General features: G+C 38.0%; 1 protein-coding gene across 4 annotated transcripts in view; it reads left to right on the top strand.

Annotated features, from left to right (window-relative positions):
* The first annotated feature begins 2,136 nt into the window (after positions 1 to 2,136).
* EML5 (EMAP like 5) overlaps positions 2,137 to 22,350 on the top strand; it is a 101,484-nt gene continuing 81,270 nt past the window's right edge. For 3 of the 4 annotated variants that reach the window (XM_085225472.1, XM_085225471.1, XM_085225469.1), the window contains exons 1-2: positions 2,138 to 2,647; positions 20,454 to 20,613. In XM_085225472.1, the coding sequence (XP_085081598.1) occupies positions 2,451 to 2,647; positions 20,454 to 20,613 (357 nt within the window). In that variant the 5' untranslated portion in view covers positions 2,138 to 2,450. Of the gene's footprint in view, positions 2,648 to 20,453; positions 20,614 to 22,350 lie in introns of all 4 variants that reach the window. The other variant, XM_085225470.1, reaches the window with a different exon arrangement.

Raw genomic sequence — 22,350 nt, 5'->3', positions numbered from 1 at the left:
CTTCAAGTAATAACCTGACAAAAGTGCATGTTTATATACAGTAGCAGCAAACACAGAGACAATTATGCATTTTTACCCATTCATATTTAAATATCCAATAAATCTGCAGTAAGGAAAAAAATTAATATATTCTCTATTCACAGCATGAAAATACTTCCACTTTCAAGTGCAGAAGTCAAATATGTAACAAATGCTTTTGTCTGCATCCAAAGCTTGTAACAGGTTATTTCAGTCACCATGTATGTTCAGTATTTTTCAAATTTACTTTATCATTTGCTTCAGCTTATAAATTAATTAGTCTTACAGTTGTAATTTCTTATATTTTGCTAAAAAATCCTACTAGAAATTTGCCTAAATATGTATCAACGTTCAAAATATTCTGTGGAATTATAGGGGGAGCCATGCAATTCTGCTTTTTTTTTTTTTTAAAGAATTATTTCTTCTTATTATTTTTATTTTTTTTGAAAGAAAGCTCATTTATTTTCCATAAAATAAAAGAATAAAGTCATATTGGATTTTTTTTAACCACTTTTCCCATTGTAAGGCCTGGGATAGCAACAGAGAACAGCCATGCAGAGTTAATATCAAATTAGAAAGTATATATATTGTACTTCTAAAATGTGCTAATGCTTACAGCCTGTTTCTCTGACCAGTCCCCCATGTTAGGGAATTCTGAGAAATGGGCTACACGCATTCCAAGGTGCTCTGTCTGACTAGGATGAAAATAGAAGAGAGCAGGAATGCTTTTGACTTTCATGGATGTAATATTTGCTTTATCTGTTGGTGTATATATAATACTTTTTGTCATGATTTATTTCTTTCAAAAAAAAAAAAAAGAAAAAAAATTAAATTTTTCATCGAAAGGGGAGTTTCCTTGCCTTTATACTTGAGTCAAGTTTCAGGCTGCATGAATCTCTCTGCAGACTTCTGTTACTTGCTTTGTGTTGACTTCAGTGAACATGTGGGACTGAAAGCTGCATCTGATCCTGGTGTCATAATCCTTATTGTCAGTGCTTGAGATAAATACTGTCTCTTGGTGTTCTAGACTGTGAGAACATGTTGACATAAAGCTAAGTGTCTGGAATGCTTAAATGCATATTCTTACATGCCTTTTTAAAACAATTAAAGGAATATTAAATTCTTAGGAAAGGTTTAAAAGGAAAAAAACTTCCATTGATTAAAATAGAAATAGAGAAGCACAGAAGAATGTCTCTAACATGAAGAAAGAGCACGTTCTCTGGACCAAAATTTTGAATATGGTGAGGGGTTCCCCTGTATGGCCGTCTTATCCAATACAGAGCAGTCACTCCTATCTGTAATGTAGGGAATTGACAACTTTTCTGTGTGAAAAAGATTGGATACAAGGAATATAAATATATATAAGTATATATATATGTATATTTTACGGTAAGAGTGATGAGGTTCAGACTGCCCAGAGATGTGGTGGATTCCACATCCCTGGAGACGTTCAAGGTCAGGTTGGACAGGGATCTGAGCAACCTGATGTAGCTGTGGTATCCCTGTGCATTGCAGGGGAGTTGAACTAGATGGCCTCTAAGTGTCACTTCCAACTTAAACGAATCTATGATTCTATAAAAATAGCAACTTTCTGGTGTCTTTGAGGTCTGCGGGTGAGAGTGCTCTTCTTGCATAGATGAGGAAATTAAGGCACGGATGAGGGAGTAACTGTTGTGAGGTGCGTGGCACAGACAGTGGGGTTAATTACCAGTCATTAAAAATTACAGTTGACCTTTTCTTCTTGGATGAGATTCAGGCACCGTGCTGGGCAAGCAGTGACAATGTGAGGCGACTGGTGAGAGCTGGAGGGTGGTGGGTTGGCAGGGAAAGCAAGGCGCTAGGACGTTCGGGACAGCAGTGAAAAGCCAAAATCCAGCTGGGGAGGGGGAGAAGACACGGAGTCCAGACAACAAAGACAAAAGGAAACGCTGGACGTAACAGCTCGGCAAAAACGTGAGCCAAGAAGGCGCGATAGTGAGGCGCGTCGTTTCCTTCCCTTCGCCGTGGCAGCCGCTCAGCACGCCATCTCTGCCGCGCTTCCCCGCAGCTCCACGCGCCCCTTCCCGCCTCCCGCCGCGCAGGCTGCCTGGCCGCCTGACGGCGCTGCCTTCGGCGCAGGCGCAGGCCGGGACGCGGGGAGGGGAGGGGAGGGGGCCGGAGTGGCGACGCGCCGCGCCCTCGCTCCGCGTCCCGGGCGGTGTCTCAGTGCAGCCATGTCTGGCGGCGCGAGGCGGCGAGGCGGGCTCGGTCGGCGGCGCCCTCTGTGAGGCGGCGGCGGACGAGCGGCGGCGGCGGGCATTCATGTCGGCGGGCAGGGATTAGCGCGGCGGACAGCGAGCTGAGAGGAGGGGGCGGCCGACCGAGCCGTCTCCCCTTTCCCACGGGGTCTCCGGCGGGAGAGAGCCGTACCTGGGTGGCGGGGGCGGGAGGACATGGCTGACCGGAGCGCGCCGAGCTGCCACCTGCGGCTGGAGTGGGTCTACGGTTACCGGGGTCACCAGTGCCGCAACAACCTCTACTATACGGCCGCCAAGGAGATCGTCTACTTCGTGGCTGGGGTCGGCGTGGTCTACAGCCCCCGGGAGCACCGGCAGAAATTCTACCTGGGGCACCAGGACGACATCATCAGGTACCGCCGCCGCGGGCGCCGGCCCCGTCCTCCGGCTGCCCCGTGGCTCCGCGCGTCCTCCCTCGCCCGTCTCCTCCCGCGTCCGTCGGGGCGCGGATGGAGGCGGCTGAAGGACGGGCGGCGCGGCGCTGCTCCGGAGGTCGGCGGGCACGGCACGGCACGGCGGCGGCTCGCGGACCCTGGTCGTGCTTCGCTGCGTCCCGGAGCCGGGCCGAAAGTTGTGCGGGCGCCCGGGCGTCGGGAGGGCCCCGCTGGGTGCCGGCGGGAGGAGAGGCGGAAGCCTCGTGCGCTCCCCGCCGCGCGCTGTGGGGGAGGTTAATCTGCGGCTGCGGACCGCTGGCGCGCTGCTGGCAGGCGATGGGTGCCTGCGGGATTAACGGCCTGCCTGCAACTCGTGCAACTTTTGGGGTAATCTCGAGAGAGAGAGCAGCCTTTTCTGCAGAATCGAGGCTTCTGTAGATCGGGAATTCTCTTGCAGTCAGAGTTACAGTGTGCTCAAGTTCATAAAAACATATAACTGAAAGCTAATGTTGCAGAGGAAATCTGCTGCTGTTGTTTCTTAAATGTGTTTTCGCCCAGGGGTGCTTTTGTGTGCTTAGTGGTGCTGTGAGATCGGTGAGAGAACGTGAGGAGTGTGAAGGGCAGATGTGAGCCTGAGTCATCAGCCCTCTCCAGTAGGTGTCATTGCAGATGGATTTTAAATTCCCATATCATTGAATTTCCTGTTTGGGTAAAAGCTGCAACCGATTTTGTCATTTAGAGCACATTTGGATGTTTGTTGATAGTTAATGCTCCGATTCATGTCTTCTGTATGTGTTACTCATGAGTAACAGGTAAGGAGTGCAGAGAGCAGAGCACATGTTGTGTTTTTCATCCATTGCTTTATATGCATTGGAAAACTTGGCTGTAATGGCCACTTTTTTTCTGTATTTAAATCTGCATGAAGAGCTTTTGAGACTTCTGAAGTATGTCTCTGAGTGCCCCTTACAAAGCTGTCCTGCCTGTAGTGTGTTTGTCCATGGTGCTGAAAATCTAATGAAAAATCTACCATCGTAGATTGCTTTACTTGAAATGTTGAGTATTGAATCAGAAGTTTGAATCACTGTTATGTCTTTTAATGCTTTAGCATTCTCACCTGCAACCAGTAAGAGGTATTTCTTTAACAGTTCCTTATCCACTTCTAATGTCTTGTGCTGGAGGAAATACAGATCTACAACTTACTATCCAGCTAAGGAAGCAATGGCTGATTACTGGCTACAATATAAAATCGAAGGTTCCCTTACTTGAGCGTTTTGATGCTGTGTATCCATGACTGTTTCTGTGTAACTGTTTCAGCAGAACTTCCCATAAGAATAGTGACAATGACTTTATGAGGTTTCTTTTTATGGGATGGAACTGCGATCTGGCTTGGCTGGAGTTACTCCTGCTTTGACTTGTACTAATGTTGAGAGAAAATAATGTTAAATATTTTAAAGCATTTCAACTTTACACAGTTAGCATTTTGCATGTTTCTTAAGTAGAAGTGTTAGTATGCTTAAGGAAATGTTCTCTGTTCAGAGCCACGTGTCTGTTTCTAATAGTAAAACTAGCCTTGCACTGATTGGTATTTCACTTCTATCTTTTTCGAAAAGCAGCATGGTGCCATTTAAATGTAATCATCAAATATTTTTCTTGACTAAGCTTGGATACCAAACCAGATTCTCAATTAAAAAAAAAAAATCATGGAAAATTAAAGCATTAATTTAAAAAAGTATGAGAAAATGCGGGGCAAAGGTGGGATTATATAATGCCATAATTAGTATTATTTAAACTGAGTTATTGTGTACCAAAAAAAATAATGTATTGTGTTTTAATTTGCTCAGCAAGTACCTCTTGAATGCTGAGACATTTGGGATAGTTCAAGAAAAGCGGCTACAGGACGGATTGTCTTTTTGCATGGAATCTCATTTGTGAAAGCAGGTGTGATACCTGAAAAACTTACATATTTAAAGAATCAAAATACAGAGCACAGCTCTGTAGCTAGAAGCGGTACAAGATTAAGCAGTATAGGCTGCATGCTACATGGTGATATTATTAGTACTCGTCATTAGGAAAACTTCTGCATCATTAGCATGCTTTGAATGACATTTTAATTTTAAGTAGCAGTCAGGAAGAGAGGAATTGGAATTCTTAAGTCAGAGACCAGTTCATTATCTTTAGTAATAGACAATATTATTGGATGAATGTGCAGATAAAGAATATTTTCCTGTTGAAAATTTTCTTTGTAGCACTAGCAGTTACTTTGGCTTTTGTCTACTTAGGAATTTTACATCTTTTTATTAGACAAAAAAATTATAAATTCACTGTAAGATTTTTTTTTTTAACACAATTAAATGTTAAATTTATTTCCAGTCTTATCTCAATTTTAGTCACAATTCCACCCCAAGCCTCAGTTTAACTGAGTACTGAAAAGAGGAGAGTTCAGTATTTTGTATCTTAGGTCTATTGAATGATCCTTTGTTTAGAAGAGAGTAATTAGGGTCACTTAGGGTCTCTTCTATTGATCTTTTGGTTTTGTTCTAGTAGGCTTTTTGTTGTTTTTTTTTGTTTTTTTTTTTTTTTGTTTTTTAATTGAACAATTTCAGTTATTCAGCTTTAATCTATTTCTAAAGGGACCTATCTTGCTTTCTGGTAATTTTTTATTATGGTTTCATTTTTAATCTCTTCTGTGAATTACTTTCCAGAAATCAACCCACTGTTTTGGAGGATGGAGAATATCGTGTTTTTACTCTTAATTCTATTGCTTTTTTTTGTGCATCAGTGCATTTTTTTTTTCGGTTGAGATCCTCTCTGTATATGGATACTTGTGTAAAATGTCACTTAGCTGCAGAAGTACTTTTGGGAATACTGGCAAATTAGGTTGTTTTTGGTTTGTTTGTTTGTTTGTTTGTTTTTGTTTTTGAAGGCATTTTATGTGAGGGGATAGATCTAGATGAAATCTCAGCTAACTTAACACAGTAGTGTTACCTGATGCCAGCAGCATAACTTGGTGAATGTCCATTGTGTTTGCAGAAGGTAAGATCCAGCCTGGGCTGTTTGTATGCAGGAGATGCTCATTTTGTAAAAACGTGTGAATTATCACTGCAGGGGTACTGATTCAAAGTGTAGGATTTAATAAACTGCAAAAATAGATTGTCAGTTGTATTTTTGAGTGCTTCACAGTTGAGGAGGAAGAAACAATGTCTTGATAAGTTCACGTTAGGTCTTTTATTTGTTCTTTCTTCATAATTTTAGTTGTTTAGAGATGTATGAGATTGTCTTTCCCTTATCTGAGAGACTGTAGAGAGATCATATTCAATCCTGATCTGTATAAAGATTTCAGAAAATGTCTCTGTGGGGCATAATGTAAACTGAAGTTCATGTTGAGGCTCCTTATTTTTCTGAGACAGCTGAAGTGTTTTTCTGTACTTCCTCTGATGGAAGTTATGAATACTCAAAATTCTGGACTCATCCACCTTTTTACATGTCTGCCTACTGGCCTTTAGTATTACCAATGCAACTTACATGCTCCAAGCGAACTTATAGATTGGTATTTCCTTTATTCATTTATTTATTTTTAAATTTTTATTTACTGCCCAGTGAGTTTTTTGTGAGCTTTGGAGTATTGGAATTTTACTAGGAGCTAACTTTTTATCTGAAATCTAGGCTTCTAGTTAAAAGGAAAACCAAATCTGAGATCAAACCAGTGCTTATTTTTGTTGCTGTGAACTATGCATTAATTGTTTTGGACTCTGTTTCCCAGAGAACAAGAAGTAAACAAAACTCCATCCGCTCTGAAATGTGGTCTTTCTGGGCACTTTATTTCTCTCTGTCATCTTCCTATATGTCAGAATTTGGCTCACTCTACAAGATTATCCTGCTTGCAATTCTGTGATGTTCCTCTTGTATACCAGGCAGAATAATGTGCCTTTTTTTTTCCCTAGCATCAGCATTTCTGCAATTGTGGAAATCAAAAGCACTGCAATCATGTCTGCTCCCTGGTGTTAGTACTGCCCACCAACCCAGTTTGAAGGAGATCCAACTGTTGCACTCTCAAAGTTTGTCCAAACGTCAGTATCTAACTTGATAGACTGTTGTCAGCAGCTTTTTGAATCTGCTGTCATTAAATGCTCTCCTAGAGGCAGGTCCAGGCTTCCTTCATAGATCTCAGTGGTAGTTTGTAGACAGAAATTCTAGCGGTGCAATGATTAGTCATGTTTAGTTTTGAATGATGCCTCTGGTCTTTTTCTCATCCTCTTTTTGTTAATGCTTTCAATAAATACCTGTTGGATTTTTGTGAAAATGCTGTATATTCCCACTACTTCTTTTTACTCTATCATTCTGCCTCTCTTTGCTCCCTTCTCATTTGATGCATATCATGAGAAAACCCTAAGAAAAAAGAAAATTTGCTTTCTAAGAAAAAGAGTCAAATAGAAGATTTCGTAAGAATGTGTCACAAAATCATGTAATGGTTTGGGTTGGAAGGATCTGTAAAGATCATCTAGTTCTAACACCTCTGCCACGAACAGGGATCACTACTAGTAGAGGGAATAACGTAGTAAGAAGTTATTGTATTTACTTCATTTCCAATCCTCCAGTAGTTTGACTGTGTAAGATTCATCCTAGTTCTTAAAGACATCAGTTATGAATTCAAATAATTTAAAGTTAGGGTATTTGCTGTCAGCTTTATTGTCTTGTTTTTTGCTTAGAATGAGTCGTATATAACGTATCTAGCTCCAGATGACAATCATGCATAAATGTTAAACAGTGGAAATGATGTATGGCTACAAAATTTTATCATATGGAATTCTGTCATTTGTTTTGGCAGAAGATTATGAATTTTCGCTAGAAATTTCACAATTAGCTTTGTTTTTTCACACGCCAGGAGTGTAATTGAATGAATTGCCATGGTTGCCACATCAGGAGGTTTCTTAATAATCCATTACATCTGCGACCTTTTCTTTTGCATTACTAATGTGATAGAGGAAAAATGTGCTTTACCATGTTCTGCTGAGAAATTCTTTGGATAGCATTGAACTGTAAACAATCCACATCTAACTTTTTAGCAGGGAAACCTGTTGTTTATATATTTATTTGTGGAAATGCAAACACCCAAGTTATTTCAGCAATCATAGCCCAGTCATCCCTCTTTGGTTCCTCAAATAAGACTGCTGGAAGAAAACAGGAGTAAAATCCGTATTACAGTTATGCCTCAAATCTGAAATGTTTTTCACACAAAAACACCTCAAAATGTTGCTTATATTACAGGAGACCTATGAGGCATGTACATAATTAGGGTAGTCTTGGGAAACCAGTCTTGTTCTAAAATGCCAAAGAAAGGCCACGATTGGAATAGCTCTGTGCACCAATATGTTCTTGGGGTTGATTGGCTGTAAAGCAGCTTTGCATAAAAAGGAGCTGGGTTCCCTGATGGGCACCAAGTTTGAATGTAAATAAGTCAGCAAAGTGCTCTTGCTGCTTAGAAGCCTAACGTTATACTTGGCTGTGTTAGGCAAAGCATTGCCAGCAGGCAAGGAGAGGTGATCCTTTGATTCTACTGAGCTGCACCTAGAATGCAGTGAAGTGGTGAAATCATGTAACGCATGCAATTCCATCAGAGCAACTCAAATTGCTTAAATAGGTTAATTCACAAAGATAGTGTACTGCTTCATCAATATGGCATTTTCCCTTTCGAATACAGTCTTTTGAGGGACTGTTCTTGTTTTTTTCTTCCCAGAAAGTTTATATTCTCACCTTAAAGATTTTTTCTTAGGTTATTCTTAAGCTTATATGGTGCCATGCTTTTTCTGTTTATACTAAAGAGAAATTCATCCACTCTTACTTTGTCATCTCCAGATGTTCTTTAAGGGCATAATAAATTTATTTCCCTCCATAAAAGAGCTCCTGACTTAATGGGACTTAAATTATGTCTTAATTATACTAATCATATGAGCTTCTTGCTTGAGTATCTTAACTGATCTTGACTGTCTTATCAGTCAAAATGGCATTTCTTACAGCAGACGTAACTGCCATGACAGTAAGTAAGATAGTCACTCTGATGACCACTTCATTTCGTGCTGAAGTCCCCAGTTAAGCTCTGTCCAGCTGCTCATATTAAGTGCGCTCAGACTATCAGTTGTGTGTAACTCTGAAGGGAAGTTTTGTGTTCGTATCTTAAACAATTGAAGGAGAGGGAGAAAATAGAATGATCTGAGTTGTTGTTTTTTCTTGAGAAAAACAAGTATTTCTAGATCTGTGTGACAATGCATGGGTTGTACCAGACTAGCAGATGTTGTGTGAAGTGGTAATTGTTGAATCTTTGGTACAAGTAGTTTGCTTGTTTGTTTTTGCTAAGAGCTTTGGGCATTATTTTTTTTTTAAAGTATCAGTTGCATGTATTAATCTGATACATTGAAAGTATATATTTGGAAGTGCAGAATAAAGCATTTACTGTTCATTTTTGAATGGGACTAGAATTTACCTGTTATTTAATATGCCTGCCTATCATTAAAAAAACCTTACTTTTTCTAGTTAAAACAGCATAAATACAAATATAAAAAAATATCCAGCCAAAAATGAACATCCAGAGCATACCAGAAGTTGATCAAAGTAGATCTACACAGTAAGGAGCTACAGGCCTGCAAGCTTGTCTTCATGCATCGTGCTTTTCATAGCCAGCAGTCACATCACCTTCTGATCTGATTCTGTCAGCACTCACAGGCAGGGTCAGATCAGGTCAATTCTTAAATGAGAAAACATCTTGGTGCTGTAGGAAGTTCTTTTCTTGAATTGGTAGTTGGGTGTTTCTTTCAAAACTGATGCAACAACATGACGCTCTAGGACTGCATGTCATGGAAGAAAAGAAAACTTAACTAAAAGCTTAATGACATTTGATCATAAGCAGTTTTTAAAAATTGGATGCAGAAATTTTGAGCTCTGCCCAATTTTTTTTTTTCATTTTTCCAAACTGCAATTGAAGCGATTATATTTCTGCTTACCTACTTTTTGAACGTTTAATTTCTTAGTTATCCTCTTAATATAGATTGGAAAGTAGATTATGTACCTGGCTGATTTCATAAAGGCATTATGAAGTTCTCTTATTATTGTGTTTACATGTACCTACACGGTGATAGACAGTAGCTTAATATGTTTGAATAAAATAATTCTTATGAGGGAATAGTCTGAAGTAAAATGTTTGGGTTTTATTCAAAGCTTAAAGCTTCAGTTAAGACAATGAAATAAACTTCAGCTTTAAAAGTTGTTTTTTTTTTTCCTGACTTCCTTAGATTAAAGCATATAATGTGCTGATCACAGAGTTTAGATTTTATTGTGATTATTATCATAAATAGTGTTTTTTTTTAAAGTATACATAGCTTAAAACAAAAAAGTCACAATTATATGATGTCCCAAAACCATAGAAAATAAAATCTAGTTTTGCAGTTGAGGGTGGAGAACTTAGTTTTGCATTATGTAGCATTTCAATGTTTGCTTCTGTTGCATTGCTTTTTTTTTTTTTAATTCAAAATACAGTTTACTTGATTTTTGATATTATTTTGATATTTTGATATCGCTCACAGGATTAAGCTTTTGATTTAATACAGCACTTTTATCTGGTATCGAAGAAATTAAGTAAGGTACTGCTCAGAAAAATGGCAAGGCTGTCTAGTCTGTATTGTTAAGGATCAATCACATGCTCAGTTGTAATTTTGAAATCTTTTCCTAAGCTGTATATAGATTTATAATGCTGTTATAGTAATATCAGTGATTTTTTCACTCATACAGTAGTTATTTGATTTGAAATAATCTGTTAATTTTGCTACTTTCATGTGGTAAATAATATACTTCTTAGCACTTGAATTAACTTGAAGGGACTCTATAATTTTAATTTTCTTCTAAGTTACGTGGCAGAGTGCAAAAGTTCCCCAGGCTATCTTAATAACATAGATGAATCATGGAATCATAAAATTACTCAGGTTGGAAGGGACCTCAAGTATCATCAAGTCCAACCACAGCCTAACTATAGTACCCTAACTCTAACAAGCCTCTGCTAAATCATAGCTCTGAGCACCACATTCAAACGGCTCTTAAACACATCCAGGGACAGTGACTCAACCACCTCCCTGGGGAGCCCATTCCAATGTTTAACCACCCTTTCTGTAAAGAAGTGTTTCCTAACGTCCAACCTAAACTCACATTGGCACAACTTGAGGCCATTTCCCCTCGTCTTGTCACCTGTCACCAGTGAGAAGAAACCTACCCCGCTCTCATGTAAGCACCTTTCAGGTACTGGAAGAGAGTAATAAGTTCTCCCCTCAGCCGCCTCTTCCCCAGACTAAATAGCCCCAGCTCCCTTAGCCTCTCCTCATAGGGCTGATTTTCCAAGCCCTTCACTAGCCTTCACTAAGCCATTCACAAGCCAGGATGCCATTGGCCTTCTTGGCCACCAGGGCACACTGCTGGCTCAGGTTCAGCCAACTGTCCATCAGAACACCAAGGTCCATTTCCATCAGGCAACTTTCCAGCCACACCTCCCCAAGCCTGTAGGGTTGCCTGGGGTTGTTGTGACCAAAGTGCAGGACCTGACACTTGGCCCTATTGAAACTCATGCCGTTAACCTTGGCCCATCGATCCAGTCTGTCCCTCTGCAGTGCCCTTCTCTCCTCTGGCAGATCAACACTCCCTCCCAGCTTGGTGTCGTCTGCAAACTTACTTACTCAATCCCCTCATCAAGATCATCAGTGAAGATGCTAAACAGAAGCGGTCCCAGTACTGAGCCTTGGGGGACACCGCTCGTGACCAGCCACCAACTAGATCCAACTCCATTGACCATGACTCTTTGGGTCCGGCCATCCAGCCAGTGCTTCACCCAGTGGTGTGTACACCCATTCAGACCATGGGCAGCCAGCTTCTCCACGAGAATGTTATCGGGGACAGTGTCAAAGGCCTTACTGAAGTCCAGGTAGACCACATCGACAGCTTGACCCTCATCCACTAAGCGGGTCACCTTGTCATAGAATGAAATCAGGTTTGTCAGACAGGATCTACCATTCATAAACCCATGCTGACTGGGCCTGATCCCCTGGTTGACCTTTAATTGGTCTGTGATGGTTCCTGAGATTATCTGTTCCATAACCTTCCCGGGCATCGAAGTGAGACTGATAGGCCTGTAGCTACCAGGATTATCTTTCCGGCCCCTTTTGAAGATAGGCGTCACATTTGCCAGTTTCCAATCCTCCGGGACATCCCCGGTTAGCCAGGACTGCCGAAAAATGATGGACAGCAGCTTGGGAATCACATCTGCCAACTCCCTCAGCACTCTAGGGTGCAATCCATCTGGTCCCAAAAAGCATCCAGCTTTCGCAGAAGGTCCAAAACTATCTCGCCATGGATCATGAAGGGCTTATTCTGTTCCCCATCCCTATCTACCAGCGCAGGGGGCTGTGTTCCCAGGAATGCTCAAGGTAGATCCTATAAAATTCTCTTCAAAATAAATACAGTCAAGATTTTCAGCAGAGTGAGATTCTGTTAAGAATGCATCTGCTTTAGACTGAATTTCCTTTGGAACATTAGGGAAATGATGGAATGTTACAGGTGTGTGTAACTTCCTTGTGTTAGGTCTCGGATTACTCTGGTTAGTCTAGTGGCTAAAAAAACTTTCCAGTGTTATTGTTTGTAGTATTGTTATAGCTTCTACAAGTATTTTGAAGGGTAGTGTCTATTTATATTGAATTGCTTGATTTACACCAAGAAGCTCAAAATCAGAAGCAAGATCCCCATAACAATTTGTAGCAAAAGATTGAATTTTTAGGCTAGGCTTTTATTAAATCTATCAGTCACATATTGCAGAAGATAGAAATCACTAAGAATTCCAATTTGTACTATCTGATAATAAATCCATGGAACTTCTTTAGTGTTGACTACCTTTACTTTCATTTCAAGTTTTTATCTTTCTGCTTCAATTTACTGCTTGATCATGAAAATAGCAAAAGTAATTTCAGTATTAGTAAGAGGTAGGACAAATTGTGGTATTTGTTAGTAGCCCATACCTGCTTTGAGAAAATCAGACTTACAGACATCATCTTCTTCTGCTTGTAAACTTGAAAAAAATAGGTCTTTCGAGGACCATATCCTGATACTTCTATTGTTTTTCTGATAGATGACATATTCTGTTTCTCTGCTATGTTTAAGGCAAAATCTTTGACCATTTCTGTTAGAAAAATCTTTTTTTTCCCCCTTAGTATTTTAACTAGCTGCTAGAAAATACCTGTGTTATTAAATCTTCACAGAAATTTCAGGTCTGTTCTGCAGAGTGACTTTCCTTAGCCTAGCTGAAAAAGACTTTCTGTTCATTGGAAGTCCTCACAGCTGTGGAAAGTCTTCCTAGTAGACTCCTTTTCATTCAAATAGGGTCTGTAAGATGGTGCCTGATACCTAAGATACCTAAGCTTCTATCAAAGTGCTGAGTATACAGATACTACTTCAGAAGACTCAGAAGGCAATTCTTCCAGCCAGTTTTCCTGAATTTCATGTCAGTGCTTGATCTTCCAACATTTTCATGGGAATTCTTAGTTATAGTAGTTACTGTTTTGGTCTGCAGGCAGGATGGATCAATGTCTGTGTCTGTATACCCAGATGGTCTGATTCTTTTGCTTTATAAACATGCTTCCACACATTTCGGTCAAGAAATGTGCTGCTTCAACTCCTATCCTAACAATGATGTCCAGGTTTATACTGCTTAAATATTCATGCAGTCATCTTTGTCAGATATTTTGAGGAGTTTTAAAATGTTATTTTAAAAAAGTGTTGAATAAACTTTCCTTTTATAGACAACTTGGATAATTTTTATACACACTTTATATTATTGTTGTGATGACATTTGGAAATCATAGTCTAAGAAAAAAAAGAATACTGAACCAGGGTTTAAATGGGTGGGAAAAGGTTTATTTGCTCTAAAGCAGTCCTGATGGAATAGTTAAAACAAATGAAGAAAGCATTGGTTAATTAATGAGCAATATTAATTAGAGAGGATTAGTCACTTTGCTAGTGTACCTGTGTTTGCTAGGTATGTACAAAGCTGATGTTTACAGCATTGAATTTGCCTAAATACATCTTGGTGAAGATAACTTGGTTAGTGATGGTATTCACTTCACAACAAAAATAGACTGCACTGTATTTCTTCTGTGAGCAATATTTAAACTTTATTTCAAATCGGCAGACTTATTTGAAATTTTCTCTGGCCCCCTAGAAACAGGAGGGACATATCTAAAGAGATAAGTGCCCAAATTTTGGAGAGAATAATATCATTTTAAACAAAATGATTGACTTTATAGGTACCACAAGTGATACTTCTGCTGGTGATTTAGCCAGATCTATGACAGATTACATTCAGGGAAATATTTTCACTATTACTGTGGAATAGGATAGATTGCAATTTGAACTTTCCTTGTCTTTATACAAGGGTATATTGAATTAGATATGTGACATACTAGCATATGTCAATAAAAAGTTCAATTCAGGTGAGTAATTAAACTAAAAAGATGACAAACAAAATTGAAGCAAAGGACCAGACCTAACAGTAAGGCCAAAATGTAGTTTTGAGATAGTGCCAATAGGTCTTGTAAGGTCATTGTATTCTCATGTCCAGCTCATGCTTTTCAGTCCTGATTGAATATTGTGTTATTTCTTTACTGGAATTGGAGAATGAAGCTTGTGCACAGATTTATAATGATGCTTTAAAAGACTAGGCAGAAAAGAAATTGTACTACTTAGCTTTGTTTTATTTATATGGTACATTTTTGTGACTAAATCTGTTTGGATCTAATGTTATAAAAACAGCACCTCTTCAATTTTCTGAATTATAGGGTAACATTTTAATAATAAAAGAAGCTCCTGAAATATCACTGTGGTGTAGATGTGGGCAAGCATGATGCATATACACACATACCGCTGTATGTCTCCATTTTAACAAGGCAGGATTCAAGCTGAAGGAGTGGATTAATTCTATGTTTTGGTTAGCTGACAACTCTATGAACTGCTCCTGACATTTAGAACTGTGTTAATCCTTGTTCCCTGCTTATAATCCCTCCACAAGAGCAAGCAAGGTGAATGATGCTTTATCACAGGTAGAGACAAGGCATCTGACAGCATCTCGAGATTGCCTGGGGATTTCTGGTGGTGAATATGACATTTTAAGTAATTTTTTCTTCCACAATACTTAAAGAAATAACATTAAAAAACTGAAGAACTGGTAAATATTTGACTTGGTATTTTTTTGTGTTTGTTTTTAGGTCAAGGTTGCATTTTTAGATGCATTTTTATTTACATGTTTCTTTTTTACTTAACACTATCCATTGCTGCTTTTTCTAACATAGAAATTAATGACATAAAAATGAATAACCTATGAAACGTTATTCAGTGCTAAGTTCATTTATAAATAACTATGATTTTATGTTTGGCAGGCTACAACATACGCTTTTGATAATTGGTGTACTTTATTACCTTATTGGGAATACACAACTGCATCATTAGGCTTGAGATAAACATAATTGTAGAGCAGAATACTTGCATTTTCTTGAAAGTATTTCTCATGAATGCTATTTATCTGTCTTCTCTTTTGTAGAATTTTTCAGTAATTATGTTAATGAGTCCAGATATGCAACAGTTTTTATTGTCTATCAAGTACACATTGACCTTGGAATTTTTTCAATATTGCACTTACCCATGCTTTCCTGTTCCTTTATGCTTCTGATTCCTGTTGTCTTTTTGTTTGTTTTAGAAAACTGCTTAACTGTTGTATGTCTGTGCTGTTGCTTAAGTGACTCACAAGACAGAAAGCAAAATGAGAATTTCAAGTACTTTCTTCAGAGCATTCTGGGCTCTTTCCCATTCATATAACTAAGTAGTTTTAAGTGTTCTCCCAACTTTAAGTGATGCCCTGGCTCATTTCGTGTTTATGGACATGAAGTGAGATGCAGAGATGGTAAATTCCAGAAGAGGTGGCTTTATTTTCTGTAGCAGTATAATGGGACTAACGCCTGCAAGGATCTGCAGGAACTGGCAGTTAGTTCTAAGAATCTTTTTCCTCAGTTTTCATATCTTTTTGCTTGGAAACTTTGCATCAGTGTTACTACACTCATTGTCTAACTCTCTGAAGATCATCTTGTCTTTTTGTTCTCTTCTGCTGAGTTTTGGAGCAGATAAAGAGCTAAAGGTTTTTGTCAGATTTTATAGGTTGCTTATAAACAAGCCTTTAGATAAAGGAAATGTAATGTTGGTTCCACCACAAAGTATGTTAATAGTTGAGACTATAAATGGTGACCCAGCATGAGTGGGATGAGCATTTCCTATGAAATAGATGCTTTTCTGTACTACTTTTTTGCAGCTGGGAATCAGTATACAGTTTTAGTTTTTCCATCTGCTTTGTATTCCTGTCCTCAGTACAGACTCTTATTTTGAAGCTGTATGCTTGTACAATTTAAGGAATCTTCTAAAAGCTATTTATGATACTGCTGGTGCTCTGATAACAAGTATGTAACAGGCCTAGGAATGATGCTTCATAGTTGTTTTTCTTATGGGAAATAGTCCTACCCAGATTTGATCTATATCAATTTTGATGAGAAATGTTTGCTGCTTAGATCTGTTCCTGCTATAATGACTTCAGCAGTATGACATAAATGATTTGTAGTTTCTCCTGTCATACTTTCTGGGGAAATATGGGTAAGTGGCAGCTATTAAGAGAATATCCACAACTATATGTAAAATCTCTTGAAATTTATGATGAAAATATTTTTCTCTATTTACTTGTAGAAACAATTTCACACTTGAAATTAACTTTTCTTTAATAGATATCTGAGATGCTGTTATTTTACTGCAGCATTCTTTTCTACTGGTGCCCTAGTTTTATGAAGCTCAGATGTAGTCATGTGAATATACTCTTGGATTTTCATCCAATATTGTTGCTAAGGAAACATCATCTTTAATATTGTATCCTTGTCTGCAGCTTGTCTGTATTAATCAATGCTTGTTAATGCCCAGCATGAAACAAGAGAAGAGGAAAAAATCTTGATTTGTTTTATAATACAGTTGTTGGAGACTATTCTCCTTCTAGATCCTTTGCCCCTACAAACCTCATACAGACTGCAGGGTCACTCTATGTCTCTGCTGTCATCCCAGACAGACATAGTATCGACAGATTCTATACATTTCTTCAAGAGTCTGTCATTAATAATTAACACTGTTGGTTTAATGTTAGTATTATAAAATGTATGGATTTGCTGAAAATGGTGGGGAATGCTGAGGTGACCTTTCAATGACCATTTGTTTAAACTATAAAAGAGGAGCTTGAGTGCATTGATCGAGATGTGTATCTTCACTATGCTTTTAAAACTGTAATACTGTACTTCAGTGTGCTTTGAATATCTATCTAGAAAATGACACGTCAGTCAGAGATATCAGTGGAACTCTGTTCTCTGATCAACAGATCTGGCTATACGAATTTATAACAACAGCGACAGGCAGATTTTTGGATTTTCTACTTCTTAGCTCTTCTTGGAAGTATCAAATGTTAAGGAGAATTTCAAAATTAATTTGACTAAGCAGTTTGTTAGCCTGATTCCTACTTTACTTAATGAACTTGCATTTGTCTTTTTAACATTTTCCTTAAGATAGTTTCATTGAATACTTTGTTGACACTAATATCTGTTCTGAAAAATCCAAGTCGGAAATGTCAGAGGTAAGCAGGAAGGACTGAATAACTTACTCTGTTCAGAATATTTGTTTCTTTTTTTGGACAAGCAGTGATATTCAGCAGCTTAGTCATCGCTGTATGAAAACGGAAGATATCAGGCAGAATTTTACAGTTTATCTGTGTAGGCAAGATGCACGTTGCAGTCTAACCTGGAGAGGTTATCCCTGCTTTTGTTATCAAGATGGTAAAAGGAATGTGACTTCTTTCCTTCTGATTGCAAAGCTTCTCATTTGCATTAAGCATTCTCCTACCTCTCTGAGGGAGAGAAGAGAAACAAAAAAATCCCCAAGAAAATCCTTCGTGAGAAGTCAAGGTACTCAAGTCTGTTGAACCTACACCTGCAGCTTTGGCAGCTGTCTTAAGAGCCAAACCCAAGAAGTTTTCTGCCTTTTCTTGAGGGCTAACTGATGAATAGAAAACAAATACTTCAGTAACTGGAGTGGTGTAGTTGGGCACCTCTGTAGAGGTGTCTTGGAGATCTCCATTGGGGATATCCACAGAGAACTTGCTCATTGCTTTTTCTGTTAACTACATCATATCCACGAGTGAAATAGTCACTAGATAGCAAGGGTTTATTTTTATGCCTTACCTGGCACCTGTTCTACCTATATTTCTTCTTTCTGGAGTAATAAGCTGTAAACAATTTGTTGCTCAGCAATTTTTAATATTAATTCTTAATTAATTATTAATTCTTAATGAATGTTCCTGAATGTGTTAATTGCATCAATGCAATTCATTGGGAGGCTATGTCAAGGTATGATATATTTGGCATTTATTGCTATGTCTGCAAGGATTGTTCAATCACTCATAGTTAAGATCTCTTAAAACTCAGGTCTAATCTCTCTGCTATGATCAGAACTCTGAATTTCAGATCCAGAACTCTACATAGGACTGTTTCTGTCTGTACCCAGAGTGACTCCTGAGTGTTTTTTGAACAAAGAGGTTCTATCAAAATTGCAATTGTGGAATGGGGACCTCAGTCTGATCATCCCTTCTAGTATTTCTGTGTTCCAGTGATTCACTTGCATGATGTGTTAATAGCAGTGCTAAGTATAGGGTTGAAAAGTCCTGACGTCAGGTTTCATGAATCAGTCATAAGACTACTGTATTTTTATTCTCTTAGTTTATCTCTTTCTTTTTTTTTTCGTACTTAGTCTTCACTTCTATCCCTTCTCGAATTTCTTTATTGTCCATCTGGTCTTATTCTCACCCTCTTCGTGGTGTCTTTGGAAAAATTAGATCATTGCAAATGCAACATTTTCTCGCCCTCCAGATGCTCTTCCTATTTCCCCCATATATGCCATCTGCCTGAGTGCGTTCTGGGAGTTGTGCAGGTGTTGGTCAGGATTAGGTGGCAGAACTGAAGTGAAATGTGATAAGTTTTGCTTGCCTGTTCCTTTCTGCATTGCTTTTTAATTATGAAGTTGCTTTATCAAATAAAGAAGGAAGCAAAGAGGAGTAGCTGTGAACTAGAAGAGAAGCAAGGAGGAGTAGCTGTGTACTAGAAGAGAAGCAAATTGAGGAAATGTTGGTTCCCTGATCCTAGTACTGAGGATTATGCAGAATAGCGAGGAAGAAGAATTCCCACAGAAATGTTTCAGAGTCCACAGTCTTTCCATCTTTTGTGGAAACTCTGAAGATTAAAGAGTTCCTGTCTCTTAGTGTTGTGCTTGTGGAATTTTTTGAGCAGTGGCAACTATCCAGAATGCTATATTAAAATAGAAAAAATGCAAAAGAATAGTGCGTGGGGCAGCGTGACCTCATGAATATTAAGTGGCTTCTAACACTGTTCTCTCTTGGTCTGTTTATGCACAGGAAATGTACATGTCTTTAGAATTCAGCCTTCTGATCATTTCCTTATAAACTCTATCCTGGTATATAGGCTTCCCTTGCCTCCACCCTTTGAACTTCATTTATCAAAATAAAAGATGTAAGCTCGTACTTACTTGAGCAATGTGCTTAACCTTTCTCTTTTCCATGTAATTTTGAGAAAATAAAAACATATGTTTTGAGTGATTCTCTCTAGCACACTCCAAGGTTGTTCCTCTGATTAGTCAGTAGGGGGAAGAAATATTTTTAACTAATTTAAATAGGTGACTTTTGACAGTATATCTTCCTGACTAATGTAGGATATTTTTCAGCTCACTTTGACCTGCTCTGTCTAGACTGTGTAGAATCTCATCAAGTACTGCAGATGATTTTCTATTGAAGTATGTTCTTACTTTTCTAAAACGAAATATAAATCAACAGATGTCACATCCTCCCCTGCAGCTTGCTTTCATAAGCAAAACGCAAAACAATCTTGCTGACTATCATGCTTTCATGATCCCTCATTTGACAATACAGTTATGAGGATGTTGTGTAGACTTTGGAAGCTTCTGAACTTTAAGAAAATTCTCTGCAGTGTTGGCAATATGAAAAGTTAACAGTTATTCAAAATGAGCTATTCCCGACTGTTCTGTTTCAGTTTAGTCACCTGAAGTCTATTCTGGTCATAACATCTAGTTTCAGATTTGACTTTGGTGTAAAATCATTTGAGAAGTATCTTAAGAATTCTATTCAATCTTCTGTTAAAAAAAAATTAAAAAAATAAAAATAAAAGAGTATGCAGAATTGAATAGTTCTAGGTATGCATAATTCTCCACTGATGATAAATGTATTGATAGAGTAATGCTAACTCTTTTCTTTGTCTTTTCCTTTGTATTTTTAATTATTAAGAAAGGTGGAGAAAGGGAAAAGAGGTACTTTTTAGTGTATGAAAATCTGACTTAATTTAATAGCGTGAAAATTTTAGAGCAGAAGATTAGTAACTTCTGCAATTAGTTTAATTGGAGAAATCCTTGAAAGCTCAAATTGAAAAAAGATAATAAAGTCCAATAAATTAACTAATGAATTGTGGCATCTGGAACAAAATTATTTAGTATCTACTACTACTAATGGAAAAATATTGTGAAATCATTTTTATGGAAAAATATTAATGCAACCAACGAGGCAAATGTAGAAATTTTATGCAAAAATATTTTATATTTTTTTTATTGGCAGCCTTGCTTTGCATCCTGAACGTGTGTTGGTGGCAACAGGTCAAGTTGGAAAGGAACCATATATCTGCGTATGGGACTCGTACACTGTGCAAACTGTATCTGTTCTGAAGGATGTTCACACACATGGTATAGCTTGCTTGGCTTTTGATTTAGATGGTCAGGTATGTAATTTTTGTTTTTTTCCCAACACTCTAAGAAACTGCATCTATGAGAGCTCTTTTGTTGTTGGAGAGACCAGTGCCTATCCTTATTAAGATGACAACAGGTGGTGCTCTACTGAACATAGAGGGAAGCCTAGTTGTAACTTTTTTTCTGTAAAAACACTGGAATTATTATAGGGAGGCTTTGAGTTTTTTTAAGAGTGATCTACAAGTTTTATCATTTTTATTTCTCACTATTTACAGCTTTCTAGAGTCAGTGTCTTTCTACAACAATCTTTCTGGTTGACATTGACATCTTTTCTTTGTTATTCTTGTCATTGTAAAGTTGTCACTTTCTCACTTGAGCAGTGTTAATAATTTGAGATCAAAATTTACTAAATTGTTTTGTTGATGTTCCCTAACCCTTTCTTAGATTGCAATTATGTATTCCCTATGTAAATAGCGGAGATTTGAATGTAGATCTGTGATCTGTTCTGGGTACATTGAAAAGTGATTTTTATGTTTAAAGCCATAAATTGTCAGAATTTAGACTGTCTGCTTTTCTTAGTGTTTCCATATGATCACCTTTTTTTCTGGCTGGTTATAGCTCTTTTTGAGATCTGCATCTTTCCAGAATTGTCTCCTTGTGGAAACATTTCCATATGCAATATAAGTTTGTTTACATCTTAACTATCCTTTTAAATCTAGACTTGTCAGAGAGCAGTCCTCTGTGATAAGGTTCTTCTAGATACTCCCCTCGAGTAGCATTTAATGTTGATAGCAAGTTTAATTATTTTATATATTGGACACTATATGATATTTTGATTTAGTGGAATGATATCACATTTAAAACATGATTCCTGTTACCAGTCTTAAATGCTCACTGTCACAATAGTGGACGTCACTCATTGCCAAAAAATGAATAGATGGACAGAAGCAGGCTCAAGCCTGTTGCTCTTTTCTGAGTTTGTTTTATTAGTTGTCTAGTTTTTATACTTTTGTTGGACAGTGTAGACACTCCACTCCATCTTGTCTGGGTATCTTAGGAAGGAATTCTTCATTAGCTGTCTCACATTGATGCAACTGTCTCAGCTAAAACCATGGTTGCTCTTCAGTTTCTGTAGTGTAGAGATAAGTTCAGTTTTTTCTACAGTAAATCCTTCTGTAAGATCACAAGTATTTTGATTCTCATCTGAGCTCTCCATTGTGGAGGTGTACTGGTTGGTAACAAGATTTTCTAGGAGAACAGAAAGCACCATTCGATCACTCTTTTTGAAAAATAAAACTATCAGCCAATGTAGGACATCATCAGATTTTGCAGGGGATTGATGAGTATCAATTATAGAGCTAGTTTACTTTTATAGTTCTTGCGCAGTTGGGCTGGAATTGACCTTTATAGAAGGATAGCTGGAATTGAAACTGATGTTCCTTTCAAAAACATTTTTAAAGATAGAATAGAAAAGATGGACTTCAGAGTATCTGAAAAATTGAAGTTTGCATTTATAATTAAGAAGCTTGAAGATCACTTGTATTTAACGTTTTCTTTTCTTTCTTTTTATTGCCACGATTTTGGAGCCTTACTGATACTAAAGAAATAATATTAATGGAAATAGGTTTCTGTTTTTGTAAAAAATTTTCTTACATTTGTTGTTTGCTTTTGCTTGTTACAAACTCAATTTTATGATCTGCAGAAAAAATTGAAATTAAATTTGTTTTGAGTGTGTCTAAGCATTTGCTTGAGAAAAACTTGTCCAAAAG

Source organism: Meleagris gallopavo, chromosome 5 (assembly GCF_905368555.1).
Source record: "Meleagris gallopavo chromosome 5, MGAL_WU_HG_1.1, whole genome shotgun sequence".
In the NCBI taxonomy this organism is placed as follows: Eukaryota; Metazoa; Chordata; class Aves; order Galliformes; family Phasianidae; genus Meleagris; species Meleagris gallopavo.
The sequence above is the reverse complement of the archived record's forward strand: the minus strand, read 5'-3'. Positions and strand labels throughout refer to the sequence as shown.